The sequence below is a fragment of the Mustelus asterias genome, chromosome 6 (assembly GCF_964213995.1).
Source record: "Mustelus asterias chromosome 6, sMusAst1.hap1.1, whole genome shotgun sequence".
Classification (NCBI taxonomy): Eukaryota; Metazoa; Chordata; class Chondrichthyes; order Carcharhiniformes; family Triakidae; genus Mustelus; species Mustelus asterias.
The window spans coordinates 2,377,509-2,404,855 of NC_135806.1; the positions used below are offsets into that span (position 1 = coordinate 2,377,509).

Consider the following 27,347-nt stretch of genomic DNA (forward strand, 5'->3'; position numbering starts at 1 on the left):
AGAGCACATTTATTAGATTATTGCGCAGTGGAGCTATCGTGTTGTTAAATGGGAAAAAGCTCATTCTCAAGTGACAGATTTACCCGTCTGGGTTCAATCATGCTAATGAATCGTCAACAGTGTCCTTAAATAATGCAAATCAGCTTGGTTCAATTATTGGAATCTAAGGCCATTCATAAAGGATCGCTTTAGATTCTGAATCTCCAATACAAGGTTACCTTGGAATTACTTCAATCCCCCCCAAACCAATTATACTTATAATCATATTGGAAGGGACAATGAAAGTGACCAATATGGAGCTTGGCTTTGAGGAAATTATCTGTAAACTAAAGCACATAGCTTCCTCAGTGTCCCTTGCTGTGCATATCACTATATCATGGTAATGCACCGTACTCCACCACATATAATCCAAAGATACCTCTTTGGATGAGGCACTACTTGGATTGCTGTGGAGGTGACTAGCAGGACTTTTTATTTCTACACTTTACTATATTACTGCCTATAATGGGATTTCCTATATTTATCTTTTATATGGAAAAATCTATATGATAGGCTGCCAAAGAAATCTGATTAAACCACAAGGCCTAGCTGAGAATAGTGGAAATATTGCCCAAATTCCCTCTTTTGGTACTTACGGTGGATGAAAGTAAAAATCCAAGAATATATTGTATAATTCCACCAGGCTCAGATTGGAATTCCTGTCAGTCAGGGTTCACTGGTAAGTCTGAACAGATATTATTGTCAAAGGGAATGTGCAGGATTGTTGTGTAGAGGCATGTTGAGCAACAGTATTATTTTTCTCATTCTCATCTCCCAATTCAGGCTCCTGTATTTATGGGAAAGTTGTACAGCACTGTTTGAGTGTAATATAGCACTGGGATCCACTGGAACCAGTATACCTACTGGCACAGTTACTTTTGCCGTCAGCTTTTGTGAGGCCATCGTTGTATTGCACGACTGGAGAATAGAACATCAAAAAAAATCCCTCAAAATCTGATATTGGATTCCTTGATTGATGACTTACATTTGGTTTGGCATGAACTGTGTGGGTGAAAGCATTTCTCAATTGATGCTGGTACTTTACGTTATTCAACAAAGTCAGTGTAGATTAGGAGTGGAATACTAATCAGTGCCAAGATTCTTGTACAATCCTGTGAAGTGCTAATTACTATGCCAAGGGGTGGCTTAATCATCTGTAAGTCAGCTGAGATTTTCAATGCCTATGATTTTTTATTAAATTGTTTTTAAATTATGAGTTGCTGGCAAGGTCACAGTTATTGCCCATCCCAAGTTGCCCAAAGGAGGGAGTGGTAGACCTTAGAATCATAGAATCCATACAGTGCAGAAGGAGGCCATTTGGCCCATTGAGTCTGCACCAATCACAATCCCACCCGCCTCTATCCCTGTAACCCCAGGTATTTACCCTGCTAGTCCCTCCCTGACATTAAGTGGCAATTTAGCATGGCCAATCAACCTAACCTTCACATCTTTGGACTGTGGGAGGAAACCAGAGCACCCGGAGGAAACCCACGCAGTCCCGAGGAGAATGTGCAAACTCCACATAGACAGTGACCCAAGCCGGGAATCAAACTCAGGTCCCTGGTGCTGTGAGGCAGCAGCGCTAACCACTGTCATCGTGCTGCCCCACCTTCTTGATAGGGTTCAAATGGACCACTGTCAGAGGGAAGGTAAGAATCAGTATTGATGTGGGACTGGATTTCCATTAAGGCCAGACTGAGTAAGGACAGTAGGTTTTGTTTCCTGAAAGACATTAGTTAACCAATGGGGTTTTTAAATGTCTATTTGACTGCCTCACCTGAATGTATATTTGATCTTGCATTGAAGGTGTTCACTCTGGGTACAGACCTCTAGTTTACTCATCCAGTAACACCGGTAAAAGGACACATATTGCTGAAGCCTTTTGTCTTGCACTCATCAGAACAATTCTTGTATTTGTCCTGGTGAATGGAAGATGAAAACCTTCGCCAATGTGCAGCAATACTCAGGTTCTGTACGACTAAACGACTATTTGTCCAGTATCATAGCCACTATACCTACCATTGCTTATAATGCTGAACTGCTCTTCAATTGGAGTTGGAAGGACTGTATGAGCCCTTATAAATCCCGATAATCATTGTCCCTAATCTAGTTTAGAGTCAATATAGAAAGTTACTCTGTTCCTATCTATCTTCTACTGATGCTCTCCTACAGTGGGTCCTACCTGCACCAAATTCATTGTGTGACAGACATGTTTACTGCAACAACAATAAACACTGGAAGGAGGGAAAGGGAGGAGCTTCTATATTTTGTATAGTGTAACAATATGACTTCAGGACCAAGGAAAAATACCACAGATGCTGGAAGTTAGAAAAGCAAGAAAGGAAAATAATGGAAATACACAGCAGGTCTGGCAGCATCTGTGGAGAGAGAAACAGAGTTAATGTTTCAGGTCAATGACCTTTCATCAGTTAATAAAACATTTCCTGTTTCTTTCTCTCCATAGATGCTGCCAGGCCTGCTGACGTAGGACAAATTGGATAAGTGCGGAGTTCTCCATCAATTTTGACTCTGTCCATAAACACATAGGTGTACTTGTCGGAAACAAATCGAACACACCTTAGGCAGCTGTTATTCATCCCTACAGTCACAGTCAATTCAGTTACATTGGTATTACCTGTGCCCTTGAATGAACCTCCCCAAGGAGTCCAGAGTAATGTTCCTCCAAGTCTATTTTCTGTTTTTTCCAGCTAGCCTCTCTCTCCTTCATCTGTTCAGTTAGTTTAGTAAAGGCAGCCTCTTGACTTTGTTGCAGATGGTGTATAGTTTCATCCTTATTTCGGCAAATGCGCTCCCAGTATGATTCCTTCAAGTTCCAGAATTAGGACTGGATTAGAAACATTCATATAAACATGTACTGTTCAGGTCATAAATACGATTCTGATCCATAAACTTTTATTTGAAAAAAAATGTACATCTCACAGTTGACTGCCCATCACATCATGTATGACTGTTAAATTCCTCAAACTGCCATATCTGAACATGTGTGAACTATGAGGAATGACCTTTCTTGATGTAAACACTTAGATTTCTTATGGCAAATACCAAAAGCATGCTTTACTTAATTTACACTGTCAAAATTGCCAGAAGCGATTAATATAAAAATAGTCATTCCTTGAATGTATTGTAATGTTCTACTGCATAGTATTTTCAAAACTCATGCTTACAGCTTAGAACATTATAAATTGCAGTGTATAAGTCAACCCAGTGTATAAGACAAGCCATTTATCTAGCCCCAAGAATCATGCTTTTGCATATGCTCAGCATACAAGTCAACTCCCTATCCAGTTACAACATTCTATACGTGCATTAGCTGCTAGCCCCTCACATTTCATTTATCATTGCCTTATAACTGGGCACAAAGGATCAAGCAGGCAATGTGGGCTTTGTTGTGAAGATGAACAGGAACTTAAGACAAACCCATTCTTTGCATTTTATGCTGATGACATTTCAAAATGGTAACCATGCGCACTGGTGGTTCACTTTTGTACTAAGCGTACGTACACCCTGACCCCTGTTTTTGGTGGCGTCTTGAGACTTCAATGGTCAACTTATACTATATATAATGCACAATAGCAGAATATTTAGGAGACACCAACTACTTCAATGCATGGAAAGTTTGGTAATCAAGATATGAAACCTTTACTGCTCAGTTTAGAGTTTATTTTTCTGTTGAAACAATTTTACAGGGAATTGAAGGCACCATACAATCAGAGGGGGACACTGCCATGTGTTCTTAATAATAACGAAGAACGATAATAGATTAGCAACCTAAAGTAATGGCAAATTCATTCAAGTATGCCCCATGAGAGTGTGAAATTCTTCTTTTTAAGAAAATGCAGCTCTGCAACTAACAAATTGCTAACAAGTCTGCAGCAGCGCAAATTTAGAAATGTGGGAGTTATGGGGTTGAGGGTTTAGCACCTCGCCACTAAATTACGGAAAAACTAAAAGTTCATACAAACATGATTTAATTTAAGGCACATTTAATTTGAGACAAAGCAGAGGAAGAAAAATACCATAGAGAGCATTACCTACATCTCATCAGTGGCAATTAAAAATAGAAGGAATTAGCACAACTCAAGAGGTCAGGCTGCAAGACCAGGTTATGGTCTAGTTTAATGAAAGCAGAATACAATAGTTATATATTCAAATACATAAGTGTTTTAATTAGATTACAACTGTTATTGAGCAGCCAATTTATAAAATATGACACTGGTCACTTCAGTGAAAAGCCCATTCATGTCATTGGACCCTGTTCCATTGAGGACTTCCACTATCCAATCCTGTGTACTGTTGTGTTGGGATAACAGTTAACAACAAACACAAAATGGATGGCGTTGAAATGAGGAATTGAAAAAGGAATCCTCTTCGTATTCAAATAGTGAAAAATTGCTACATCAGATCAGATGTGTTGGTGGTGGTCCAGTTGGTAACACTGACTGACACGCCACTCCAGTACTGAGGGAGTGCTGGACTGATGGGAAAACCACATCTTCACAAAGTTTTTTTCAAAGAAGAGCAGGGATCCCTGGTGTCTTGGCCAATATGTGTCCCTTATCAACACCATAAAAACAGATTACCTTCTTCAACATGGAGGAGGACCGGAGAAAATACACTGACATTACTGAGGCAGGGGAGTTTACCTGCAGGAGTGGATGATGAGTGATCTTGTGTCTTATGTCAGATTAAAGCCTTTGTTCCTGCACATGGAGATTAAATAGCCAATTGGAATCATTCCACATTATATCAAGAAGTGGCTGAAGGCACTGAATACAGCAAAGGCTATGGGTCCTGACAATATTTCAGCAATAGCATTGGCATCTACCCAGCAATGTGGAAAATGGTCTGGCTATATCTGATACACGAAAAGCAAGACAAACCCAACTTGGCCCCATCAGTCTATACTTGATCATCAGTAAAGTGATGGAAGGGGTCATTGATAGTGCTATCAAGTAGCACTTGCTTAACAATGACCTGCCCACTGAAACTCAATTTGCGTTTTGCCAGGACCATTCAGCTCTTGACCTCATTGCAGCCTTGGTTCAAACATGGACAAGAGAGCTGAATGCCAGAGGCGAGGGGAGAGTGAAAGCCCTTGACATCAAGGCCACATTTGACCCATTCGGACAAAGAGCCCTAGCAAAACTGAAGTTAGTGGGAATCTGGGGGAAACCCCTCCACTGGCTGGAATCATAGCCAGCACAAAGGATGATGGTTGTGGTTGTTGAAGGTCGATCATCTCTGTTCCAGGACATCGCTACATGAGTTCATCAGGGTAGTGTCCTAGGCCCAACCACCTTCAGCTGCTTCATCAATCACTCCTTCCATTATAATGTAAGTAGTGATGACTGCACAATGTTCAACACTATTTGTGACTCCTCAGGTATTGAAGCAGTCCACGTCCAGATACATACAGCAAGACCTGGACAATATCCAGGCTTCGGCTGACAAGTGGCAAGTAACATTTATTCCACACAAGTATCAGGTAGTGACCATCTCCAACAAGAAAGAATCTAACCAATGCCCCTTGACATTCAATGGTGTTGCCATCATTGAATCCCCCACTGACAACATCCTGGGGTGTGGCAATGCCAACATTGGACTGGGGTGGGTACAGTAAGAAGTCTCACAATATCAGGTTAAAGTCAACAGGTTTATTTGGAATCATGAGCTTTCGGAGCACTGCTCCTTCCTCAGGTGAGTCATGTGAGGAAGGAGCAACGCTCCGAAAGTTTGTGACTTTAATCTGGTGTTGTGAGACTTCTTACAACATTCTGGGGGTTATGGTATTATGGTTACTATTGACCAGAAGCTGAACTAGCCGTATAAATAATGTGGCTACAAAAAAAGGTCAGATGCTAGGAAACCTGCAGAGAGTAACTCACCTCCTGAATCTCCAGAGCCTATTCACTTCCACTATCTACACGGCACAAGCCAGGTACGCGATGGAATACTCTACAATTGCCTGGATGACACCATCCAGGACAAAGCAGCCCATTCGATTGGCACCACATCCACAAACATTCACTCCTTCCACCACTAACAATGCATTGTGGCAGCGGTGTGTACCATCTACAAGATGCAGTGCAGCAACTCACCAAGGCACCATAGAAAGTATTTTTCAAACCCACGGCCTCCACCTTCTGGATTCTAGAAGGACAAGGGCAGCAAGCACATGGGAACATTACCACCTGCAGTGCCCTTCCAAACTACACACCATCCTGACTTGGAAATATATCGCTGTTCCTCTACTGTCACTGGCACTGTGGGTGTACCTGCACCACAGACTGTAACGGCTGAAGAAGGTAGTTCCCAACCATCTTCTGAAGGGCAATTAGGGATGCATAATAAATGCTGGCTGAGCCAGCGATGCCCACATTCCATGAATGAATTTTAAAAAATTAAAGATTGGCTCTTATATAAAGGAAGTTTGGAATGATCATCACATTTGTTGCTGTACGCAGTTGGTTACCAAGTTACCTGCATACAACGGTGACGGCTGTAGAGTGCTTTGAGATATTCAATATTCACGATAGGCATCATATAAATGCAAGGCATTCCTTTTGTCCCCCGCCATTGCACAATCAGCGGGAGTGGTTAAACGCCAGCTGTTATGGTTCAGGTTGAAACTCCAAAGTATTTTATGAAACCCATCTGAATCGTAAGTTTTGCATCTTGAATTTGTCTAGGATAAGCATGATATCTTTCACTTCAGGTATGATTCAAGTGACCCACTGGGGAGCTTTTACCGAACAAAGTTTATTTAAGAATATAGTTAACATGTATAGAAAGAATATCAGCAAGAACCTTTATCAATTACAAACAAGAAACAAACAATCATGATAATGTATAACGCGTAACAAAGATATCTACAATGTTCCAATCAAAGCAATCCCATGGACAAGACTCTTTTCACAGGTTTAACACAGCACAGACAAATTCGCACGACACTAGGATCGAGGCCGTTAGTTGAATTCTGCAGTCAAATGCTCTTGAGACTCAGAACAGTTTGAAGACAAGAAAGCTTCCCAAAACACTAGAGACACTCTGGTCCTGCCCCCAACAACAGCAGATGTTTTCCTTCAGGAAGCCAAACCTTACTTTAAGATCATCAGCAGAATTTCCAAATAAACCAGGGAGAGGGGGAAAACACTTCTTTTTAGCTTGCTGTCCCTTCTAAAACGGAAACTCAAAACCTGCAGTTCCAAACTGAAAATGGAAAAAATCTGTCCAAAAAAACATTACTGTCCTCATAATGTGGAGATGCCGGCGTTGGACTGGGGTAAACACAGTAAGAAGTTTAACAACACCAGGTTAAAGTCCAACAGGTTTATTTGGTAGCAAAAGCCACACAAGCTTTCGGAGCCTTAAGCCCCTTCTTCAGGTGAGTCACCTGCAGAAGGGGCTTAAGGCTCCGAAAGCTTGTGTGGCTTTTGCTACCAAATAAACCTGTTGGACTTTAACCTGGTGTTGTTAAACTTCTTACTGTGTCCTCATAACAACAGGATCGTAAAACTAGTCCCAGAGCAACGATCCCACCCACCCCGGACATTTTCTCTTCCACCTTCTTCTGTCGGGAAAAAGATACAAAGTCTGAGGTCACATACCAACCGACTCAAGAACAGCTTCTTCCCTGCTGCTGTCAGACTTTTGACTGGACCTACCTTGTATTAAAGTTGATATTTCTCTACACCCTAGCTATAACTGTAACACTACATTCTGCACTCTAGTTTCCTTCTCTATGAAAGGTATGCTTTGTTTATATAGCACGCAAGAAACAATACTTTTCATTGCACATTAACACGTGACAATAATAAATCAAATCAAAAACAACCCCATTTAAACCACTTAAGTAGCAATAAAAGGACTCATCACAGTCAGCCCCGAAACAATTACAAGTCTGAAGCTGTGAGCTGCAGAAATCATGTTCTTTTTAAAAACCTTTTTTTAAAAGTACACTGATGTCATACAGCCTTATCTCTCAAAATTAACATATACATATTACAAGTGTTTGGAGCTTTGTGAAGGCAGCTGATGCCATTAATTATCCTGATTCATTTTGGACCATGGCTTTTTCAATATATTTTGTAACATGCATTTAAGGCGGCCTACAAGGTAGAAATCGGCCCAGCAACAATAACAGCCAGTATTTCCAGCAGCGTGCAAACCTCCAAAAGTGATTCCAAAGGCATGAAAGCATCTAAAGCTGATCAGGTGTGAATTGCTCTAGTAGTAGAAACAGATTACTTGGATAACTGCTTTAGAAATGTTAAGCTCCCCAAGAAGAAACAGTTTACCTAAATGACTGGGCAATTCAGGCCTACAGAAATGCTAAATTCCACAAAAGGAAAGAAGTCAAGATATGTTGACAGCCAACTTTAGTTTGACATAACAAAAAAGGGGAAGTAGTTCAATTCTGGCCTCGGATGACTGTGCAAACTCCACACAGACATTCTCCATGTCTGCGTGGGTTTCATCCGGGTGCTCCGGTTTCCTCCAACATTCCAAAGATGTGCGGGTTAGGTGGATTGGCCATGCTAAATTGCACCTTAGTGTACGAAAATGTCAGTTAGGGGGATTAGCTGGGTAAATACATGGGGTTACAGGGATAGGATCTGGGCAAGATCCTCTGTCGGAGAGTTGGTACAGACTTGATGGGCCAAATGGCCTCCTTCTGCACTGTCAGGATTCAATGAAAACTAACCAGTAGTTGAGATTTCACCTATTCCCTACTGAAATGTGCTGGCGCAACAAACACTGGCAAAAGGTAGAAACTTCCAGTCTGTGTACCTCACAGTGCAGTACAGCAATCCAAACATCACAAAATCCATTTTCACAATCAGCTTTTAAAGAAACTATGCACCAAGTATTGAAAACAAATGACTGACAGTAAATTTGATATTCAATCTTGCAGTTCTGCTGACATCCATAAACCAGTGGAAGTCAGCTGGATTCTCATTCATTATCTCATATTCCTTAATAATCAGAACAAAAAGATCCTGGCAGACTGTCAGGATTAAAATCTTAAAGTACACATTGTATTTCTATAGAATACAGGATACAAGTTGGACCATGTGTATACCTGTTCAGCCAAGTGGTACACGCAGTAAATTACATTCGCGATGAAAGAGATTTTTTAAAAAATTCTCTCATATGAAATTTACACCAATGCCAACCTTTGCGTGCCATCCATTTATATCCAGAAATTTAGTCATTTAGAGACTAGTTTCAATTCACTGAAGACTGCCAGATCATTATTAAAGAGCAGAAAGGCAACACGGCAAAGTAATCAGCACATCATACTACTTCTAGGATGTGGTTATTAAATTTAAAACTTAAAAAAAACATTGACTGAATTTTTCTTTCCTGTGAGCACACCATAAATACAATACTATTAACTACTTTGAAAAAGATACAAGGAAAATCTCACGAAATAACTAGTGAAGAGTTAAGTCTTGATTTGATAGCTTGCTGCATGTATTAATTTCGAAAGCAAATATCAACATGAAGGAAACCTTGCAAACACAACAGTGAAAGTACAACAATACTCGCGGGACTAGTTGTCAGTTGCAAAGTTTAAATTAGAAATCAATTTGCTTGGAAACAGATAGCTTTAGCCAATCACAGCACTTAAATTAAAGCCAGGCTGAAGATCATGCAAGTAAACCCATCTTAGATTTATTGCATACTTTTTGCTTTCTTTTTCTTGGCATTTTGTTCTATCTGCTGGTAAGCTTAACCGTCACTGCACATTACAATCACTCATCTGAATTATTATATCTTCTAGTATTAACTCTTTAACATTTCATGAGTTTCTATCAAAATCAGGGGAAATAACTTTGTTGGTAGTTAACTACATTCATTGATTAAAAATTAAAAATACAGTAATAATGAACTTGAAATATCAATTCCACTTTCCTGTATATGTTGCAATACACTGAGCAAATTAGATGTGACAGTAAAGAGCACACTTCAAAAGTATTATCTGTCGGTCTGAGCCTGATCCAGAAATTTAGATTGCTGTGTTATGTTAAAAAGGCAATATAAAAACACATATTCTATTCTATGAATTAATAAATTTGAATCACAATTAATAAATTCAGCCAGTTAGGTGAAAGACATTTACATGTAGTTTGAATAAATTAAATGGAAAAATGTAATTAGCCAATTCGAACAGCATGAATGTAATTAGCTTGAAATAGAAAATTTTCACCAAGGTATAACACCACAGCACAAAGGAAGTAAAACATTCAAAGTGAGATAACATTATATACACAAGTGTCTGACCGAGCTAAAAGGATTCATGAATCATAGAATCCTACAGTGCAGAAGGAGGCCATTCGGCCCATCGAGTCTGCACCGACAACAATCCCACCCAGGCCCTATCCCCACAACCCCATGCATTTACCCTGGTTAATCCTCCTGACACTAAGGGGCAATTTAGCATGGCCAATCCACCTAACCCGCACATCTTTGGACTGAGAGAGGAAACCCACACAACCATGGGGAGAATGTGCAAACTCCAAACCGAGACAGCGACCCAAGCTGGGAATCGAACCCAGGTCCCTGGCGCTATGAGGCAGCAGTGCTAAACACTGCCACCGTGCTGCCTCGATTAACATGGAGAACAAAAAAACATTTTGTGGATACACTTAAGCACAAAGTGTGACCAAGGGATGGTAAATATACAGTTCAGAGTTGATTTTTAATTTTGTGGGAGTAGGAACATTTTGAAGGGAGCAGATATTTCAGACAAACTGGTCACTTATAGTTGTGACTGCACCAAGTTTGGTTAATAAGATTAATAAACGATAGGCACAGGTTGGCAAATGGAATTGTGACATTATTGCTATAAAAGAGACCTGTCTCAATGAAGGGCAGGACTGGGCATTAAATCTTCCTGTTGATGTAGGGGATAGGGCCTGGGTGGGATTGTGGTTGGTGCAGACTCGATGGGCCAAATGGCCTTTTTCTGCACTGTAGGGTTTCTATGTTTCTGTGATGTGGTGCACATGGATTTTCAAAAGGCATTTGATACACTGCCACACAACAAACTTGTGAGCAAAATTCTAGCTCATGGAACAAAAGGCATTTGAATAACAAATTGGCTGAATGACAGGAAAGAGAGAGTAGTGATAAACGGTTGTTTTTCAGATTGGAGGAAGGTTTGAGTTGGAGGTTCGCAAGGTTCAGTGCTGGGATCCTTCTTCCTGATATATATTAATGACCTAGACTGTGGTGTTCAGGGCATGTTTTCAAAATTCGCAGATGATAGGGAGAACGCAAACATTGTCAACTGTAATGAGGGTAGTCTTGAACTTCAAAAGGACAAAGATATACTGGTACATTGGGCAGTCAAGTAACAAATGAGGTTCAATGCAGAGACATACGAGGTGATGGATTTTGGCAGGAAGAAACTCTAAGGAGATGCAGGAATGAAGGAACCTCAGTGTACAAGTACATAAGTCATTGAAAATGGCAAGGCATGTTGAGAGAGCAGTTAATGAAGCACATAGTATCTTAGGCTTTATTAATGGGTGCATTGAATACATGAGTAGGGAGGTCATAATGAACTTGTGCAAGACACTAGTTAGGCGTCATCTGGAGACTGTGTCCAGTTCTGGGTGCCATATTTGAGGAAGCATGTGAAGGATTGGAGAGAGTACAGAGGAGATTCACAAGAATGACTCCAAGGATAAAGAGCTGTAGCTATGAGAATAGATTGGAGAGGTTAGGACTGTTTACCTTGGAGAAAAGACGGCCAAGAGGAGACTTAATAGAGGTATTCAAGATCCTCAGGGGTAGGAACAGGGTAGATAGTGAGAAACTGTTCCCTCTCAAGGGAAACATAGAAAATAAGTGCAGGGGGAGGCCATTTGGCCCTTCGAGCCTGCACCACAATTCAATATCATGTCCAATCATGCACTTTCAGTATCCCAGTCCCGCTTTCTCTCCATATCCCTTGATCCCTTTAGCCACAAGGGCCATCTCCAGCTCCCTCATGAACATATCTAATGACCTGGCCCCAACAGCTTTCTGTGGTAGAGGTTCACAACTCTGAGTGAAGAAGTTCTTCCTCATCTCAGTCCTGAATGGCTTACCCTTTATTCTTAGACTGTGACCCCCTTGTTCTGCACTTCCCCAACATCGGAAACACTCTTCCTGCATCTAGCCTGTCCAGTCCCATCAGGATTTTATATGCTTTTATGAGATTCCCTCGCATTTTCCTAAATTCCAGTGAGTACAAGCCCAGTCGATCCAGTCTCTCTTCATATGTCAGTCCTGCCATTCCAGGAATCAGTCTGGTGAATCTTTGCTGGACTCCATCAGTAGCAATAATGTCCTTCCTCAGACTAGGAAAGCAAAACTGCACACAATACTCAAGGTGTGCCTCACCAAGGCACTGTATAACTGCAGCAAGACATCTTTCCTCTGATACTCAAATCCTCTTGCTATGAAGGTCAGCATGCCATTAGCTTTCCTCACCGCCTGCTGTACCTGCATGCCAACCATCAGCAACTGTTTCACCATGACACCCAGGTCACGTTGCACTTCCCCTTTTCCTAAACTGCCACCATTCAGATAATAATCTTCCTTCCTGTTTTTGCCACCAAAGTGGATAACCACACATCAAGAACTAGAGGACACAGAGGAAAATTGTCAAAAGTCGAAATGATGCAAGGAAAATGTTTGTCACTAAAAAACTGATTGGAATCTGGAACAAACTTCGTGAGAGGGTGGTGGAGGCAGGTTCGATAGAGGTATTCAAAAGGGAATTGGATTGCTATCCGAAAAGAAAGAATGTGCAAATTACAGGGATGAGACAAGGGTGTGGGTGCTGGTAGAATGGTCTTTCAGAAAGCCAGTGCAGACCAGACAGGGTGAATGGGCTCCTTCTGCACTTTGAAAGTTCTGTGATTAATTGCTATTGTAGCCCAAGAAAATGTGATTTGGCCCTTTTAGTTTTTTTGATTGACTGTGGCTATAAACAGTCAGCAAAGTCAGAGTACAATTTTGCTGATTTAAGAGGATGAAATTTGAGTGAAATCTGACAGCGCAACACGTCTGTATGAAAGATGCCAAAATCTACAAATATTTATTTTGGGCATTATTTATTTTGAGGTGACAAAAATGATTGACAAGGGAAGGGCCGTAGATGTTGTCTACATGGACTTTAGTAAAACATTTGACAAGGTCCCTCATGGCAGGCTGGTGCAAAGGTTAAAACACATGGGATCAAGGGTGAACCAGCTCGATGGATTCAGAACTGGCTTGGCCATAGAAGACAGAGGGTAGCGATGGAAGGGTGTTTTTCTGAATGGAGGTCTGTAACTAGTGGTATTCCACAGGGATCAGTGCTGGGACCTCGGTTGTTTGCAATATATATAAATGACTTGGGAGAAAACGTAACTGGCCTGATTAGAAAGTTTGCAGAAAATACTAAGATTGTTGGAGTTGCAGATAGTGATGGAGATTGCCAAAGAATACAGCAGGATGCTGGAAAATTGGGCGGATAGCAGATGGAATTTAATCCGGACAAATGCAAGATGATGCATTCTGGTAGATCCAATTCAGGTGGGAGCTATAAAATAAATGGCAGAACCACCAGGAGCATCGACACAGAGAGATCGGAGAGTACAGGTTCACAGATCCTTAAAAGTGGCAACACAGGTGGAAAAGGTGGTGAAGAAAGCATACATCATGCTCGCCTTCATTGGAGAGGGCATCCAGCATAAAAATTGGCAAATTATGTTAGTTATATAAAACGTTGGTTAGGATAGACACATGAACAGATGGGGAATAGAAGGTTACAGGCAATTAGTCTAGATAGGACAACATGATTGGCTCAGGCTTGATGGGCTGAAGGGCCTGTTCCTGTGCTGTACTGTTTTTTGTTTAGTTAAAGTCAGATACAGAATGGATGAGATGCTAAGTAAATTCCTTTCTTCAACACACCTAAGGAGTACTCCAGTTGAGTTCACATGGCATCCTATCCCCTACAATAGACATCTTTAAATATTGATTGTGGCCAATTGCTCGAACTTTCTTACAGTTGATCCACATCCACTGAAAGCAGAATTGAAAGTGCTCAAACTAACCACACATAGGACCTTCTCACTAGAGACAAGAGTCAGTCATGCTTGAATTAAATTTATGTCCCAGAGATGAAAGGCCAACACAGCAATCCCGTCTACCATCCAGGTTATCTCAACCCATTAATGTTTGCAACTAGGCAGCAGCCGACTCACGCTGTGCATTATCCACAGTACCAGTCTCCAAGACTAGTCTGTAGCACCAGCTCCAATTAATTATGCAAATCCTCTGGATCACACACAGACCCCTACTCCTCCTTGCCTTATCTTATTCTTCAAGCATGATTGTAAATGATGGCAGCTTGTAGATTGCAAGGCAGGCATCAAATACACTGCAGGAAAATATAAATATTACTTATGATCTATATCCTCAAAATGCAAAGAGTGGAGGACAGCATGGACTTTTATTTATACAAATTACTTTGCAGGTGTACAAGAAATGCAATGTTGCTTTATTGCTGAAAATGAATAAACACTTGAAATTTTCTTCTTGGTAAAACTTAGATTAGTTTATTTTCTTCTAATTAGGTCCCTATGGCTAATTCTCCATAGTCGAATTAGTAAATCTGGGATAAAGTATATAACAACATTCAGATTTGTTTGTGAGACCAATGGTGCCTGGAGAATTCACTCAGACTTCAGTTGCATTTGCATGCCCTCAGATATGACATCAAACTGTGTCTGAGACAAATTATAATTAATGTTTCTGAATTATTAAATAGGAATTTCCTTTTGAAATAAGTTGACTGTCAAGCTTTTTTTTAAATCAAGCTGTGATGCAGACAAATGTCATTGGATTTGGTTAAATGATAACTTCAAGAAACGTACCTTTTCCCTGGCCCTGCTAAGATCTGAAGTGAGGATGTCGATGTTCTCTTGCAGAATGGTGCACAGTTCAGGCCAGGAGAATTTCGCCAGCATGCCATTTGGTTGCTTCATGACTACACAGCCTGCTATTAGTCGCTGATACAAACTGTGAAGGAAGGTCAGTTTTTCCTGCGAGAGAAGTACCAGTGCATTAGAAATGATCCAAAAGTGCTGCCAGCAAAAGAGAAGCCATCAATATAATAAAAACGTCAAATTAAAGTATTGAACTTTCCTTCCAGTAAATATCGGTGTTATCATCATGCGTAGAGGATGGCAGAAACAAGTGACCTGACATGAGAACAAAACTAGCCATCAGAAATTCTGCCTGCAGAATGCAAGTGCGCAGCAATTTATATTTACATCAGTGTTCTCTATAATTTACTACCACAAAGGAGTTATTGCCTGATACCACTGCAACTTTTCAGTCACCCTGCCCAGAGCAAGTAATCACACCAATGATCAGGGCACTTTCATTGAATAAATCAATAAGCAGTATTTGGACAGTTCAAAAAATATATAATATATTTTCTGTGTAAGAAACTCATATACAGATGGTAGACTTTCTTGCAAACTGTTACTAAAAATATCCGGGGTTAAACTATAATATCCATATCTGTTAGAGACCCTCAGGTTCAATACAACCATTAACTTTACTACCACCTAACTTAAACTACAAAGGGTCATAATAATAAGACTGAAAACTTCGATATTGAATTAATAGTTGACATCAAATTCTGTCCAATCTTGAAGTTTGGCAATATTTAGCATTAGTAACGTTTGACCGGCACATGGTGACACGGAGAACAAATGTTAAAAACTGCAAACCAAATAAAAAATACACTACGCTAAAAGAAATTCAAGACTGAATTGAATGTCTTGCTAAAAAGAAATGGCTGTTAAAGCACGCATGGGTGCAACATGGTTTGTGCTCAGAAGACGTTCACAAACTGCTCAAGCTCCACTCACAACCTTTATCTCTGAATCTGTATTATCTGAATCCCAATAAACAATCTGTAACTTTCTGGATTCTGTGAAATGACAGTGTGACTAGAACTACTTTACAATGTGCTTCACCCCTCAGTGTTTAAGCTTTTAACTCTGGGTTTCTTGCACTATCTTGGAAATCCCACAAATTAAATTAAGATATGAAAGAGTATTAGTTTAGTCCACGAACATTAGTTTCACTGAAAGTTTAGAACTGACTTGAAAACAGTAATACAATACTTATTTTCAAATTGAAGTTTGCCTGTTCTACAGATTTCTTGTAGAAACACTAGTTTAGCACTCCCTTTCTCCACAAATTTCTGTCAGAGAAGAAATGAAGTAAAATCGCGTGAGTGAATACACAACTTGGGATCAGAAATAAGACAGGAAGATTCATAATCAGAAAGTCTTGATTGAAGGAAGGAAAGGAAATACATTTGGAAGCTCTTGAAGACTTAGAACACTTTTTAGAAAGTATAATCCAGCATAAATTGGTGAGCATCATTAGCCATGAATCTAACATTTTCCCTCCTTTGGAATTACACTCAGTCACCATGCATGTGCCTAAAGAGTGGTGTGCTTTCATGCTGCTAATTGATAGATTCTATCTATTGTCAGTTTAACTACCTCTGCCTTCGGCTATTCATCTTTCCATCTTCGTTCTGATTGGGCTCACAATCAAAATGTCATAACCTATCTTTTCTTTCTAAAGACACTGGCAGGCCAGCTATGTACTTGTTCTGGTTGCAGTTTGAATGGAAGTTCATTAACCACTCTGTTTCTCTCTCTTCAAATGCCAAATCATCTGAGCTTTTCCAATGTTTTGCTTTTATTTTAGATTTCCATCGTTTTTACGTATTTCCAGCATTCTCTAATCTGATTTCCAGCATTTGCAGTTTGTTACTTTTAGTTTACATGGTGCATCTTAGCTTAACCCCAATTTTGGAATTCATCACTTTCAATCCAAAAATTAGATGCTCATTCCATAACGAATCGTACTCTTTTTCAAATAAAACTTACTTTCATCTTACTATCAAGTCATAGGGTGCAAACTTCACCCAGGAACTAACAAGTTCTACCTTGAGAAAATATAGCCAGAATTAGATCCTTCACTTCCAAAGGGATTATCACTCATTGCACACAGAGATAACTTAAGTGACTTCTACAAAAGAACTTCTGCATTTATGATCATCTTTATTGAAATAAATGTTAAAATGTACATCAATAATTTAATGTCTGAGTCACTTATAGAATGTAGCAGCAAGAAAAGTCTAACTTACAAGTGTGCATCATCTCAATTTCAGATGGATAAAGCCCTCATTAATATCAAGTTCTGTTTGCTTGTGGAATGCATGGAGTATCACATTAATTTTTGGCACTGCATTTCTATTCCTAGTATTCCATATTTGACTTTAATTAGCCAGTTCTTTGAAACATTGAGCTGGACAATTAAATATGATATGTCTTCCAGAAAAAAATCATTTAAATCTCAATGGCTGCACTATTACAAATGCCAATATTCATTAAGCAAGCACTCTTTTCTTTCCCCCCTCCCAGCAACAGCAGCAGTACATCTGCCAAGTAGTGATTTGTTCTGAAGACCTTAACGTCTGGCTACAAAATTTGTACACAATTGTTCATCCAAATTAATATTCAATTGCATTTATTGTGAAGGGATAGTGAGGGCAGCGTTATAATGCTTTGTTGCTAGGCCAGAAGTGTTACAGTATGCTGATGGCCTGGATTACAATAAACAGCGAGTAGTCTCAATGAACTATATTTAATATCATTGTGGGGTCAAATGTTGCCTCAGCAGAGTTTCACAAAAAGCTCAGTGCAAACTTTGCCCAAACTTTTATTTACCCACAACTAAAGATAGGAATAACTCGGTCTTAAAAGTAGACCTGCATAAATAAACAATTGGTGGATTTTTTAAAAACTAGACAGGTTGGGGGGAGAGGATCGAGACGAGGTGACTGGGAGCGAGGAAGTTAGCTCGCAAACAGAGAAGGGTTATAGACGGTGCAAGAGTGAGGATGGACAGGGGATAGAGAAGGGGAGAGCTCAGACCAAAGGATTGAGATGTGTTTACTTTAATGCCAGGAGTATAGTGAATAAAGGGGATGAGCTCAGAGCGTGGATCGATGCCTGGAAGTGTGATGTGGTGGCCATTACGGAGACTTGGATGTCTCAGGGACAGGACTGGATACTCCAGGTGCCGGGATTCAGATCTTTCAGGAAGGACAGGGAGGGAGGCAAGAGAAGGGGTGGAGTGGCACTGCTGATCAGGGATAGTGTCACAGCTGTAGAAAAGGTGTATGCTGTGGAGGGATTGTCTACAGAGTCTCTGTGGGTGGAAGTTTGGAGTGGGAAGGGGTTGATCACTTTGCTGGGAGTTTTCTACAGGCCGCCCAATAGTGACAGGGAGGTGGAGGAGCAGATAGGGAAATAGATCCTGGAGAGTTGCAATAATAGCAGAGTTGTTGTGATGGGAGACTTTAATTTCCCAAACATAGATTGGAATATCCCAAGGGTAAGCGGATTGGATGGGGAGGAGTTTGTCAGGTGTGTTCAGGAGGGTTTCCTGACACAGCATGTGGACAAGCCTACAAGAGGAGAGGCTGTACTTGATCTGATAATGACCAATGAGCCTGGACAGGTGTCAGATCTCTCAGTGGGAGAGCATCTTGGGGATAGCGATCATAACTCTATCTCCTTTATGCTTGCATTGGAAAAAGAGAGGATCAGGCAAGCTAGGAAAGCGTTTATATGGAGTAAGGGGAAATATGAAGACATAAGGCAGCAAATTAGAGGAGTAAATTGGAAGGAGGTATTCTCAGGGAAATCTACTGAAGAGAGGTGGCAGTTTTTCAAGGAATGTCTGTCTAGGGTTCTACAGGACAATGTTCCGAGCAGACAGGGAGGAGTTGGTCGGTTAAAGGAACCGTGGTGCATGAAAGCTGTGCAGGACCTAGTCGAGAAGAAAAGGAAAGCGTACAAAAGGTTCAGAGAGCATGGCGAAGATAGGGATCTAGATGAGTATACGGCTTGTAGGAAGGGACTAAAGAAGGAAATTAGGAGAGCCAGAAGGGGTCACGAGAAGGCCTTGGCAAGTAGAATTAAGGAACAGCCTAAGGCATTCTATAAATATGTGAAGAGTAAAAAGATGAGACGTGAAGGAATAGGGCCTATAGAAGGTGAAGGCGGGAAAATCTGTACGGAACCAGTAGAAATGACAGAGGTGCTCAATGAATATTTTGCCTCGGTTTTCACAGAGGAGAAGGACATGGGTGGATGTACTGTGGGCTTGCGGTGGACTGAAAAGATTGAGCATGTGGACTTTAACAAAGAGGTTGTGCTGGAATCTTTGAATGGCATCAAGATAGATAAGTCGCCGGGTCTGGATGGGATGTATCCCAGGTTACTGTGGGAGACGAGGGAAGAGATTGCAGAGCCTCTGGCGATGATCTTCGTCGATGGAGATGGGAGAGGTGCCAGAGGATTGGAGGATTGCGGACGTGGTTCCTATTTTCAAGAAGGGGAATAGGGATAGCCCAGGAAATTACCGACCGGTGAGTCTAACCTCGGTGGTTGGTAAGCTGATGGAGAAGATCCTGAGGGACAAGATTTATGAGCATTTAGAGAGATTTAGTATGTTCAAGAATAATCAGCATGGCTTTGTCAAAGGCAGATCGTGCCTTACGAGCCTGGTGGAGTTCTTCGAAAATGTGACTAAACACATTGACGAAGGGAAAGCGGTAGATGCGGTTTATATGGATTTTAGCAAGGCGTTCGATAAGGTCCCCCATGCAAGGCTTCTAGAAAAAGTGAGAGGGCATGGGATCCAAGGGGCTGCTGCCCTGTGGATCCAGAACTGGCTTGCCCAAAGGAGGCAGAGAGTGTGTATAGATGGGTCTTTTTCTAAATGGAGGTCGGTCACCAGTGGTGTGCCCCAGGGATCTGTTCTGGGACCCTTGCTGTTTGTCATTTTCATAAATGACCTGGATGAGGAAGTGGAGGGATGGGTTGGTAAGTTTGCCGACGACACGAAGGTTGGTGGGGTTGTGGATAGTCTGGAGGGATGTCAGAAGTTACAGAGGGACATAGATAGGATGCAAGACTGGGCGGAGAAGTGGCAGATGGACTTCAACCCAGATAAATGTGTAGTGGTCCATTTTGGCAGGTCAAATGGGATGAAGGAGTACAATATAAAGGGAAAGACTCTTAGAAGTGTGGAGGATCAGAAGGACCTTGGAGTCCGGGTCCATAGGACTCTAAAATCGGCCCCGCAGGTGGAGGAAGTGGTTAAGAAGGCGTATGGTGTGCTGGCCTTTATCAATCGAGAGATTAATTTAGGAGTCTGGGGATAATGATGTAGCTATATAAGACCCTCGTCAGACTCCACTTGAAGTACTGTGCTCAGTTCTGGTCGCCTCATTACAGGAAGGATGTGGAAAAGATTGAAAGGGTGCAGAGGCGATTTACAAGGATGTTGCCTGGATTGAGTGGCATGCCTTATGAGGATAGGCTGAGGGAGCTCGGTCTTTTCTCCTTGGAGGGATGTAGGGTGAGAGGAGATCTAATAGAGGTATATAAGATGTTGAGAGGCATAGATCTGGTGGACTCTCAGAGGCTTTTTCCCAGGGTGGAAATGGCTGCTACGAGAGGACACAGGTTTAAGGTGCTGGGGTGTAGGTACAGGGGAAATGTTAGGGGGAAGTTTTTCACACAGAGGGTGGTGGGCGAGTGGAATCGGCTGCCGTCAGTGGTGGTGGAGGCAAACTCAATAGGGTCTTTTAAGAGACTCCTGGATGAGTACATGGGACTTAATAGGATGGAGGGTTATAGGTAGGCCTAAAAGGTAGGGATATGTTCGGCACAACTTGTGGGGCTGAAGGGCCTGTTTTGTGCTGTAGTTTTCTATGTTTCTAAGATATATACAAGAAAGAAACTGCAAGTTCCAAACATTCTGTGGCTCGGGAGGGTAAGGGGGAGAGCGGGAGGGCAATAGTTATTGGGGACTCGTTAGTTAGAGGGATAGATAGGAGGTTCTGTGGCAGCAAAAGAGACTCGAGGATGGTATGTTGCCTACTGGATGCCAGCGTCCGTGACGTCTCGGACCGGGTCTTCCGGATTCTTAAGGGGGAGGGGAAACAGTCACAAGTCGTGGTACACATTGGTACCAACGACATAGGTAAGAGAAGGGGCGGGGATTTAAAACAGGAATTTCGGCAACTGGGCTGGAAGCTGAGAGCCAAGACAAAACATGTGGTCATCTCTGGTACGTTACCGGTGCCACGTGATAGCGAGTTGAGGAAGAGGGAGAGAGTGCAGTTAAACATGTGGTTGCAGGGATGGTGTAGGAGGGAGGGTTTCAGATACGTGGATAATTGGAACACATTCTGGGGAAGGTGGGACCTGTACAAACAGGACGGGGTGCACCTGAACCAGAGGGGCACCAATATCCTGGGAGGGAAATTTGATACGGCTCTTCAGGTTTAAACTAATTTGTCAGGGGAGTAGGAAAAGGAGTTGTAGTCCAGAAGTCAGTGTTGAGGGTGGTGAGGTATTGGGGAAGGTGTCAAGGGTGGGTACCGGTAGACAGGAAGGTGGGTTGAAGTGTGTCTACTTCAATGCAAGGAGCATCCAGAACACGGTAGATGAACTTGGGGCGTGGATTGGTACTTGGGACTACGATGTTGTGGTCATTACGGAGACGTGGGTAGAACAAGGACAGGAATGGTTGTTGGACGTTCCGGGGTATAGATGTTTCAGTAAGTGTAGGGAAGCTGGTAAAAGAGGTGGAGAAGTAGCATTGTTAATCAAGGATAGTTTAACGGCTGCGGAAAGGCACTTCGAGGGGGATCTGCACACTGAGGTAATATGGGCTGAAGTTAGAAATAGGAAAGGAGCGGTCACATTGTTAGGAGTTTACTATAGGCCCCCAAATAGTAACAGAGATGTGGAAGAAGAAATTGCTAAGCAGATTATGGATAGGTGTGGGGGTCACAGGGTAGTTGTCATGGGGGACTTTAACTTTCCAAATATTGATTGGAACCTTTGTAGGTCAAATAGTTCGGATGGGGCAGTTTTTGTGCAGTGTGTGCAGGAGGGTTTCCTGACACAATATGTGGATAGGCCGACAAGAGGTGGGGCCACATTGGATTTGGTACTGGGAGATGAACCGAGCCAAGTGTTAGATTTGGTTGTGGGAGAGCACTTTGGAGATAGTGACCACAATTCGGTGTCTTTTGTTATTGCAATGGAGAGGGATAGGGCCGTATGGCAGGGCAAGGTTTACAATTGGGGGAGAGGTAATTATGATGCGATTAGGCAAGAATTAGGGGGCATAAGATGGGAACAGAAACTGTCAGGAAAAGGCACTAATGAAAAGTGGAACTTTTTCAAGGAACAAATACTGGGTGTCCTTGATAGGTATGTCCCTGTCAGGCAGGGAGGAAATGGCCGAGTGAGGGAACCATGGTTCACAAAAGAGGTGGAATGTCTTGTGAAAAGGAAGAGGGAAGCTTATAGAGGGATGAGGAAACAATGTTCAGATGGCTCGATTGAGGGTTACAAGTTAGCAAGGAATGAGCTGAAAAAGGGGCTTAGGAGAGCTAGGAGGGGACATGAGAAGTCCTTGGCGGGTCGGATCAAGGAAAACCCCAAGGCTTTTTACTCTTATGTGAGGAATAAAAGAATGACCAGGGTGAGGTTAGGGCCGGTCAAGGACAGTAGTGGGAACTTGTGTATGGAGTCAGTAGAGATAGGCGAGGTGATGAATGAATACTTTTCTTCAGTGTTCACCAAGGAGAGGGGCCATGTTTTTGAGGAAGAAATGGTGTTACAGGCTAATAGGCTGGAGGAAATAGTTGTTCGGAGGGAGGATGTACTGGCAGTTTTGAATTAACTGAAGGTCGATAAGTCCCCTGGGCCTGATGAAATATATCCTAGGATTCTTTGGGAGGCAAGGGATGAGATTGCAGAGCCTTTGGCTTTGATCTTTGGGTCCTCACTGTCCACGGGGATGGTGCCAGAGGACTGGAGAGTGGCGAATGTTGTTCCTCTGTTTAAGAAAGGGAATAGAAATGACCCTGGTAATTATAGACCGGTTAGTCTTACTTCGGTGGTTGGTAAATTGATGGAAAAGGTCGTTAGGGATGGGATTTACGACCATTTAGAAAGATGCGGATTAATCCGGGATAGTCAGCACGGATTCGTGAAGGGCAAGTCGTGCCTCACAAATTTGATTGAATTTTTTGAGGAGGTAACTGAGTGTGTTGATGAAGGTAGGGCAGTTGATGTCATATACATGGATTTTAGTAAGGCGTTTGATAAGGTCCCCCATGGTCGGCTTATGATGAAAGTAAGGAGGTGTGGGATAGAGGGAAAGTTGGCCGATTGGATAGGTAACTGGCTATCTGATCGAAGACAGAGGGTGGTGGTGGATGGAAAATTTTCGGACTGGAGGCAGGTTGCTAGCGGAGCGCCACAGGGAGCAGTGCTTGGTCCTCTGCTCTTTGTGATTTTTATTAATGACTTAGAGGAGGGGGCTGGAGGGTGGATCAGTAAATTTGTTGATGACACCAAGGTTGGTGGAGTAGTGGATGAGGTGGAGGGCTGTTGTAGGCTGCAAAGAGACATAGATAGGATGCAAAGCTGGGCTGAAAAATGGCAAATGGAGTTTAACCCTGATAAACGTGAGGTGATTCATTTTGGTAGGACTAATTTAAATGTGGATTACAGGGTCAAAGGTAGGGTTCTGAAGACTGTGGAGGAACAGAGAGATCTTGGGGTCCATATCCACAGATTTCTAAAGGTTGCCACTCAAGTGGATAGAGCTGTGAAGAAGGCCTATAGTGTGTTAGCTTTTATTAACAGGGGTCGGAGTTTAAGAGCCGTGGGGTTATGCTGCAACTGTATAGGACCTTGGTGAGACCACATTTGGAATATTGTGTGCAGTTCTGGTCACCTCACTATAAGAAGGATGTGGAAGCATTGGAGAGAGTGCAGAGGAGATTTACCAGGATGCTGCCTGGTTTGGAGATTAGGTCTTATGAGGAAAGGTTGAGGGCGCTAGGGCTGTTCTCTCTGGAGCGGAGGAGGCTGAGGGGAGACTTAATAGAGGTTTATAAAATGATGAAGGGGATAGATAGAGTGAACGTTCAAAGACTATTTCCTCAGGTGGATGGAGCTATTACAAGGGGGCATAACTATAGGGTTCATGGTGGGAGATATAGGAAGGATATCAGAGGTGGGTTCTTTACGCAGAGAGTGGTTGGGGTGTGGAATGGACTGCCTGCAGTGATAGTGGAGTCAGACACTTTAGGAACATTTAAGCGGTTATTGGATAGGCACATGGAGCACACCAGGATGGTAGGGAGTGGGATAGCTTGATCTTGGTTTCAGATAAAGCTCGGCACAACATCGTGGGCCGAAGGGCCTGTTCTGTGCTGTACTGTTCTATGTTTAAAGAACATATTTGCACAGCTACCTCAGAAAGATCCTCAGCTCAATGTGAAGATGAATGTATAATATTCTTATGCACCTTTTGGTGGGCATGGAAAAACTGCATACAAATTGGCATTGACAGAAAAGTAGTTCCAGATTTTGAAGCCAAATACTCCTTTAAAAATGTTGCTAATTGTCACTTCAGATGGCAGTCAAAACCATCAAATGATAATTTGTCAGCATCACACCTGGCAGAAAAGAGGCAGTGGTACATTGTATATACTGGGAAAATGAATTACCAGCATGTCCATGTCTATGACAATACCACCCTCTTCTTCTTCAGGACCTATCACATGGAGCCCAAACTGGCATTTTTAAAATAAAGTTTGCAAAGAAATGGATCATCCCATGGGAAAAAAAAAATCAGTGGACGGAGAATCCAGAGTAAAACAATAAACATTTGGAAAGGGAAAACTTAACATTACATCAGAAGGCAGAGGAATAGGACCGATTGGATAGCTCTTTAAGAAAGGTCCATGGATGTGATTGCACGAGAGAGGGTGCAGGGGAGATTCACCAGGATGTTGCCTGGGCTGGAGCGTTTCAGCTATGAAGGGAGGCTGGTTAGGCTGGGATTGTATTTCTTAGAGCAGAGAAGGCCAAGGGTGAGGTGTACAGAGAAGGCGATTGAGGTGTACAAAATTATGAAGGCTATAGATAGAGGAGATAGAACGAGACTGAGCCTCATGTTTCCAAATTTGCTGCAGAGGGTTGAGGCTCGCCAAAACAGTCAGGAGACAAGTCATGATTCATGTCTGTTGCTGACTGATTTAGCACTGAAGTACCTGGTCTTCCTGTGACAAGCGCAACTGACATCTCCATGGAAACAGGTTGAATGGAACTGCCTGAAGAGGGACCTGTCATTGGTTTCAGCTGATAGCACACCAGACAGGGGAGTTATACCACTCCACAAGGATTGGGAAACCCCTGAAAGACTTTATTATTTAAATTCAAGCACTAAACGTTTAATTATCTTGGACTGTATAAATGGGGTATTGATATTTGTATAAAAAGGACTTAGAGGGGAAGGTCCGTTTAAGAAGCAATCTGTAGAGTGAGGGTCACATGACCCCAGGAACCACATGACCCAGGGAACCAATCAGGGAGCGTGGGTGGCCTGGTAATGAGCGGTCTTCTGTACTCGGTCATCCCAGGAGCTGATTGTAGCCACAAGGCTGCAAGCCTTTGTATGGTTTTACCTGTAAATAAATGAGTTGTGTCTTCGCTAAACTGGTAAATGAGCATCTTTACAGCAAATGAACCCAATTTGAGATTTGTCCTTTTTAAAAGGTGACAAAGAAAATGAGATACGTTGATGCCTTAATATGTGGTGTGGAATGGTTTTGAGATGGCTTTGAATTTATGATAGAGGCTGAATGGGAACCAAGTATGACATCTATTTTATCTAATCAAAACATGTTTCCCATTTCTAGTGTTACACAGCATATGTCCTCATATGTTGGGCTCTTGCACTGACCAAGCCAAATGCAAATACTGGAAACAATATAAATGTTCTATCGCAAGATTTCTTGCCCATTTATGTTATCAAACTACCAATTTCCTTGCCTTAATTAGTGTTTGATGTTCCAATCACCAAGTTTTTTTTCCATTAGACTAATGTTTAAGTTAAAGAAAGAATGGCCCTCATTTGCCAGTGACCACATTTCAGATTTTCTGAAAGCAATATCAAAACATTACAAAAATCTGTGAAGAGAAATTATAGCCAGTAGCCCCATGAGCATTATTTGTTTCACTGTGTGGTAGAAATCTGGGTGGAGGGTAGGGTTTGACGGTTCCTGCTTCTTAGGGCAGAACTTGTTGGTCGCTCTACATTGACCCCAGCACTGACCTGCTTTCCGGGGTCAGCCTCGTTCTATATGCACCCAGTGGGATTCCCATTTTCGTGAAGGAGCCCACAATGAAAGCAAGGAAATTCTAGTGGTACTGCAGTGGAAGGACTGCCCAAGCAAAACCAGAGGTGGGTAATCACAGAAGAGGGCAGTGAGACACCAGTCGGTCTCCAAGATACCTTTCAGAAGCACCTACTAAGAAAGCTAATGCACATACACAATCCACACTAAATCACTACACAAATAGGGTGGATAGGAACAGTAAATATACTAATAGTGAGATAAAACACTGGACAATTTGCTTTTCTCCTGCAGCAAATATCAACACAACACAGACAGAAATATGTAAACATATGCTGCAATAACCAAATGTTCATGTTACATGACAAGGACAGACAGTATCATCTCTGTACACTGTAATAGCTGTAGTTTTAGATATATAAATCCTAAATATAAGATAATGAGGTCCACAGTTTCCTTTAAAGCTAACCCCTATTCCTTAGCCCTACAAATGCAGTTTATCACGAACCTTTACAATGCAGAAGGAGACCATTCCACCCATTGAGTCTGCACTGGCAGGGTCGATGCTATCTTACTGCATCAATTTATAGTTGTTTTTCCATCCATCAGTATCTTAAGTCTGGCCAGAGTGCCAATCCTAGGCTATTATGACACACATCGATGTTACATAATTAAACATCTTTATTGTATAGTGTTTTACTCTCACTTCTGCAAAAATCAAAGGCATTTTCTAATTAACCAGAGCTATCAATCACCAATTTAGTGTTGCAGTACTGCTCAAGAAACTTCAGACCACACCTTTTGACAGTGAATAACGGTTTACTCTATATTTCATTTCTGATCCATATATTCACGTATGAAGATGCAACTCGCAATACAGACTGTCCTGGACTCTGGGAACCATGAGGCAGCCCTTTCCCATTGTGCAACATATCCCTCTAGTTTTGACTCCCCTACTGTT

General features: G+C 42.0%; 1 protein-coding gene across 2 annotated transcripts in view; it reads right to left on the bottom strand.

The window, feature by feature from the left end:
• ccdc171 (coiled-coil domain containing 171) overlaps positions 1-27,347 on the bottom strand; it is a 233,144-nt gene that overhangs the window by 120,836 nt on the left and 84,961 nt on the right. For both annotated transcript variants that reach the window (XM_078213908.1, XM_078213909.1), the window contains exons 14-15: positions 14,982-15,149; positions 2,675-2,863 (exon numbers count right to left, since the gene is read on the bottom strand). In XM_078213908.1, the coding sequence (XP_078070034.1) occupies positions 2,675-2,863; positions 14,982-15,149 (357 nt within the window). The remainder of the gene's footprint in view (positions 1-2,674; positions 2,864-14,981; positions 15,150-27,347) is intronic.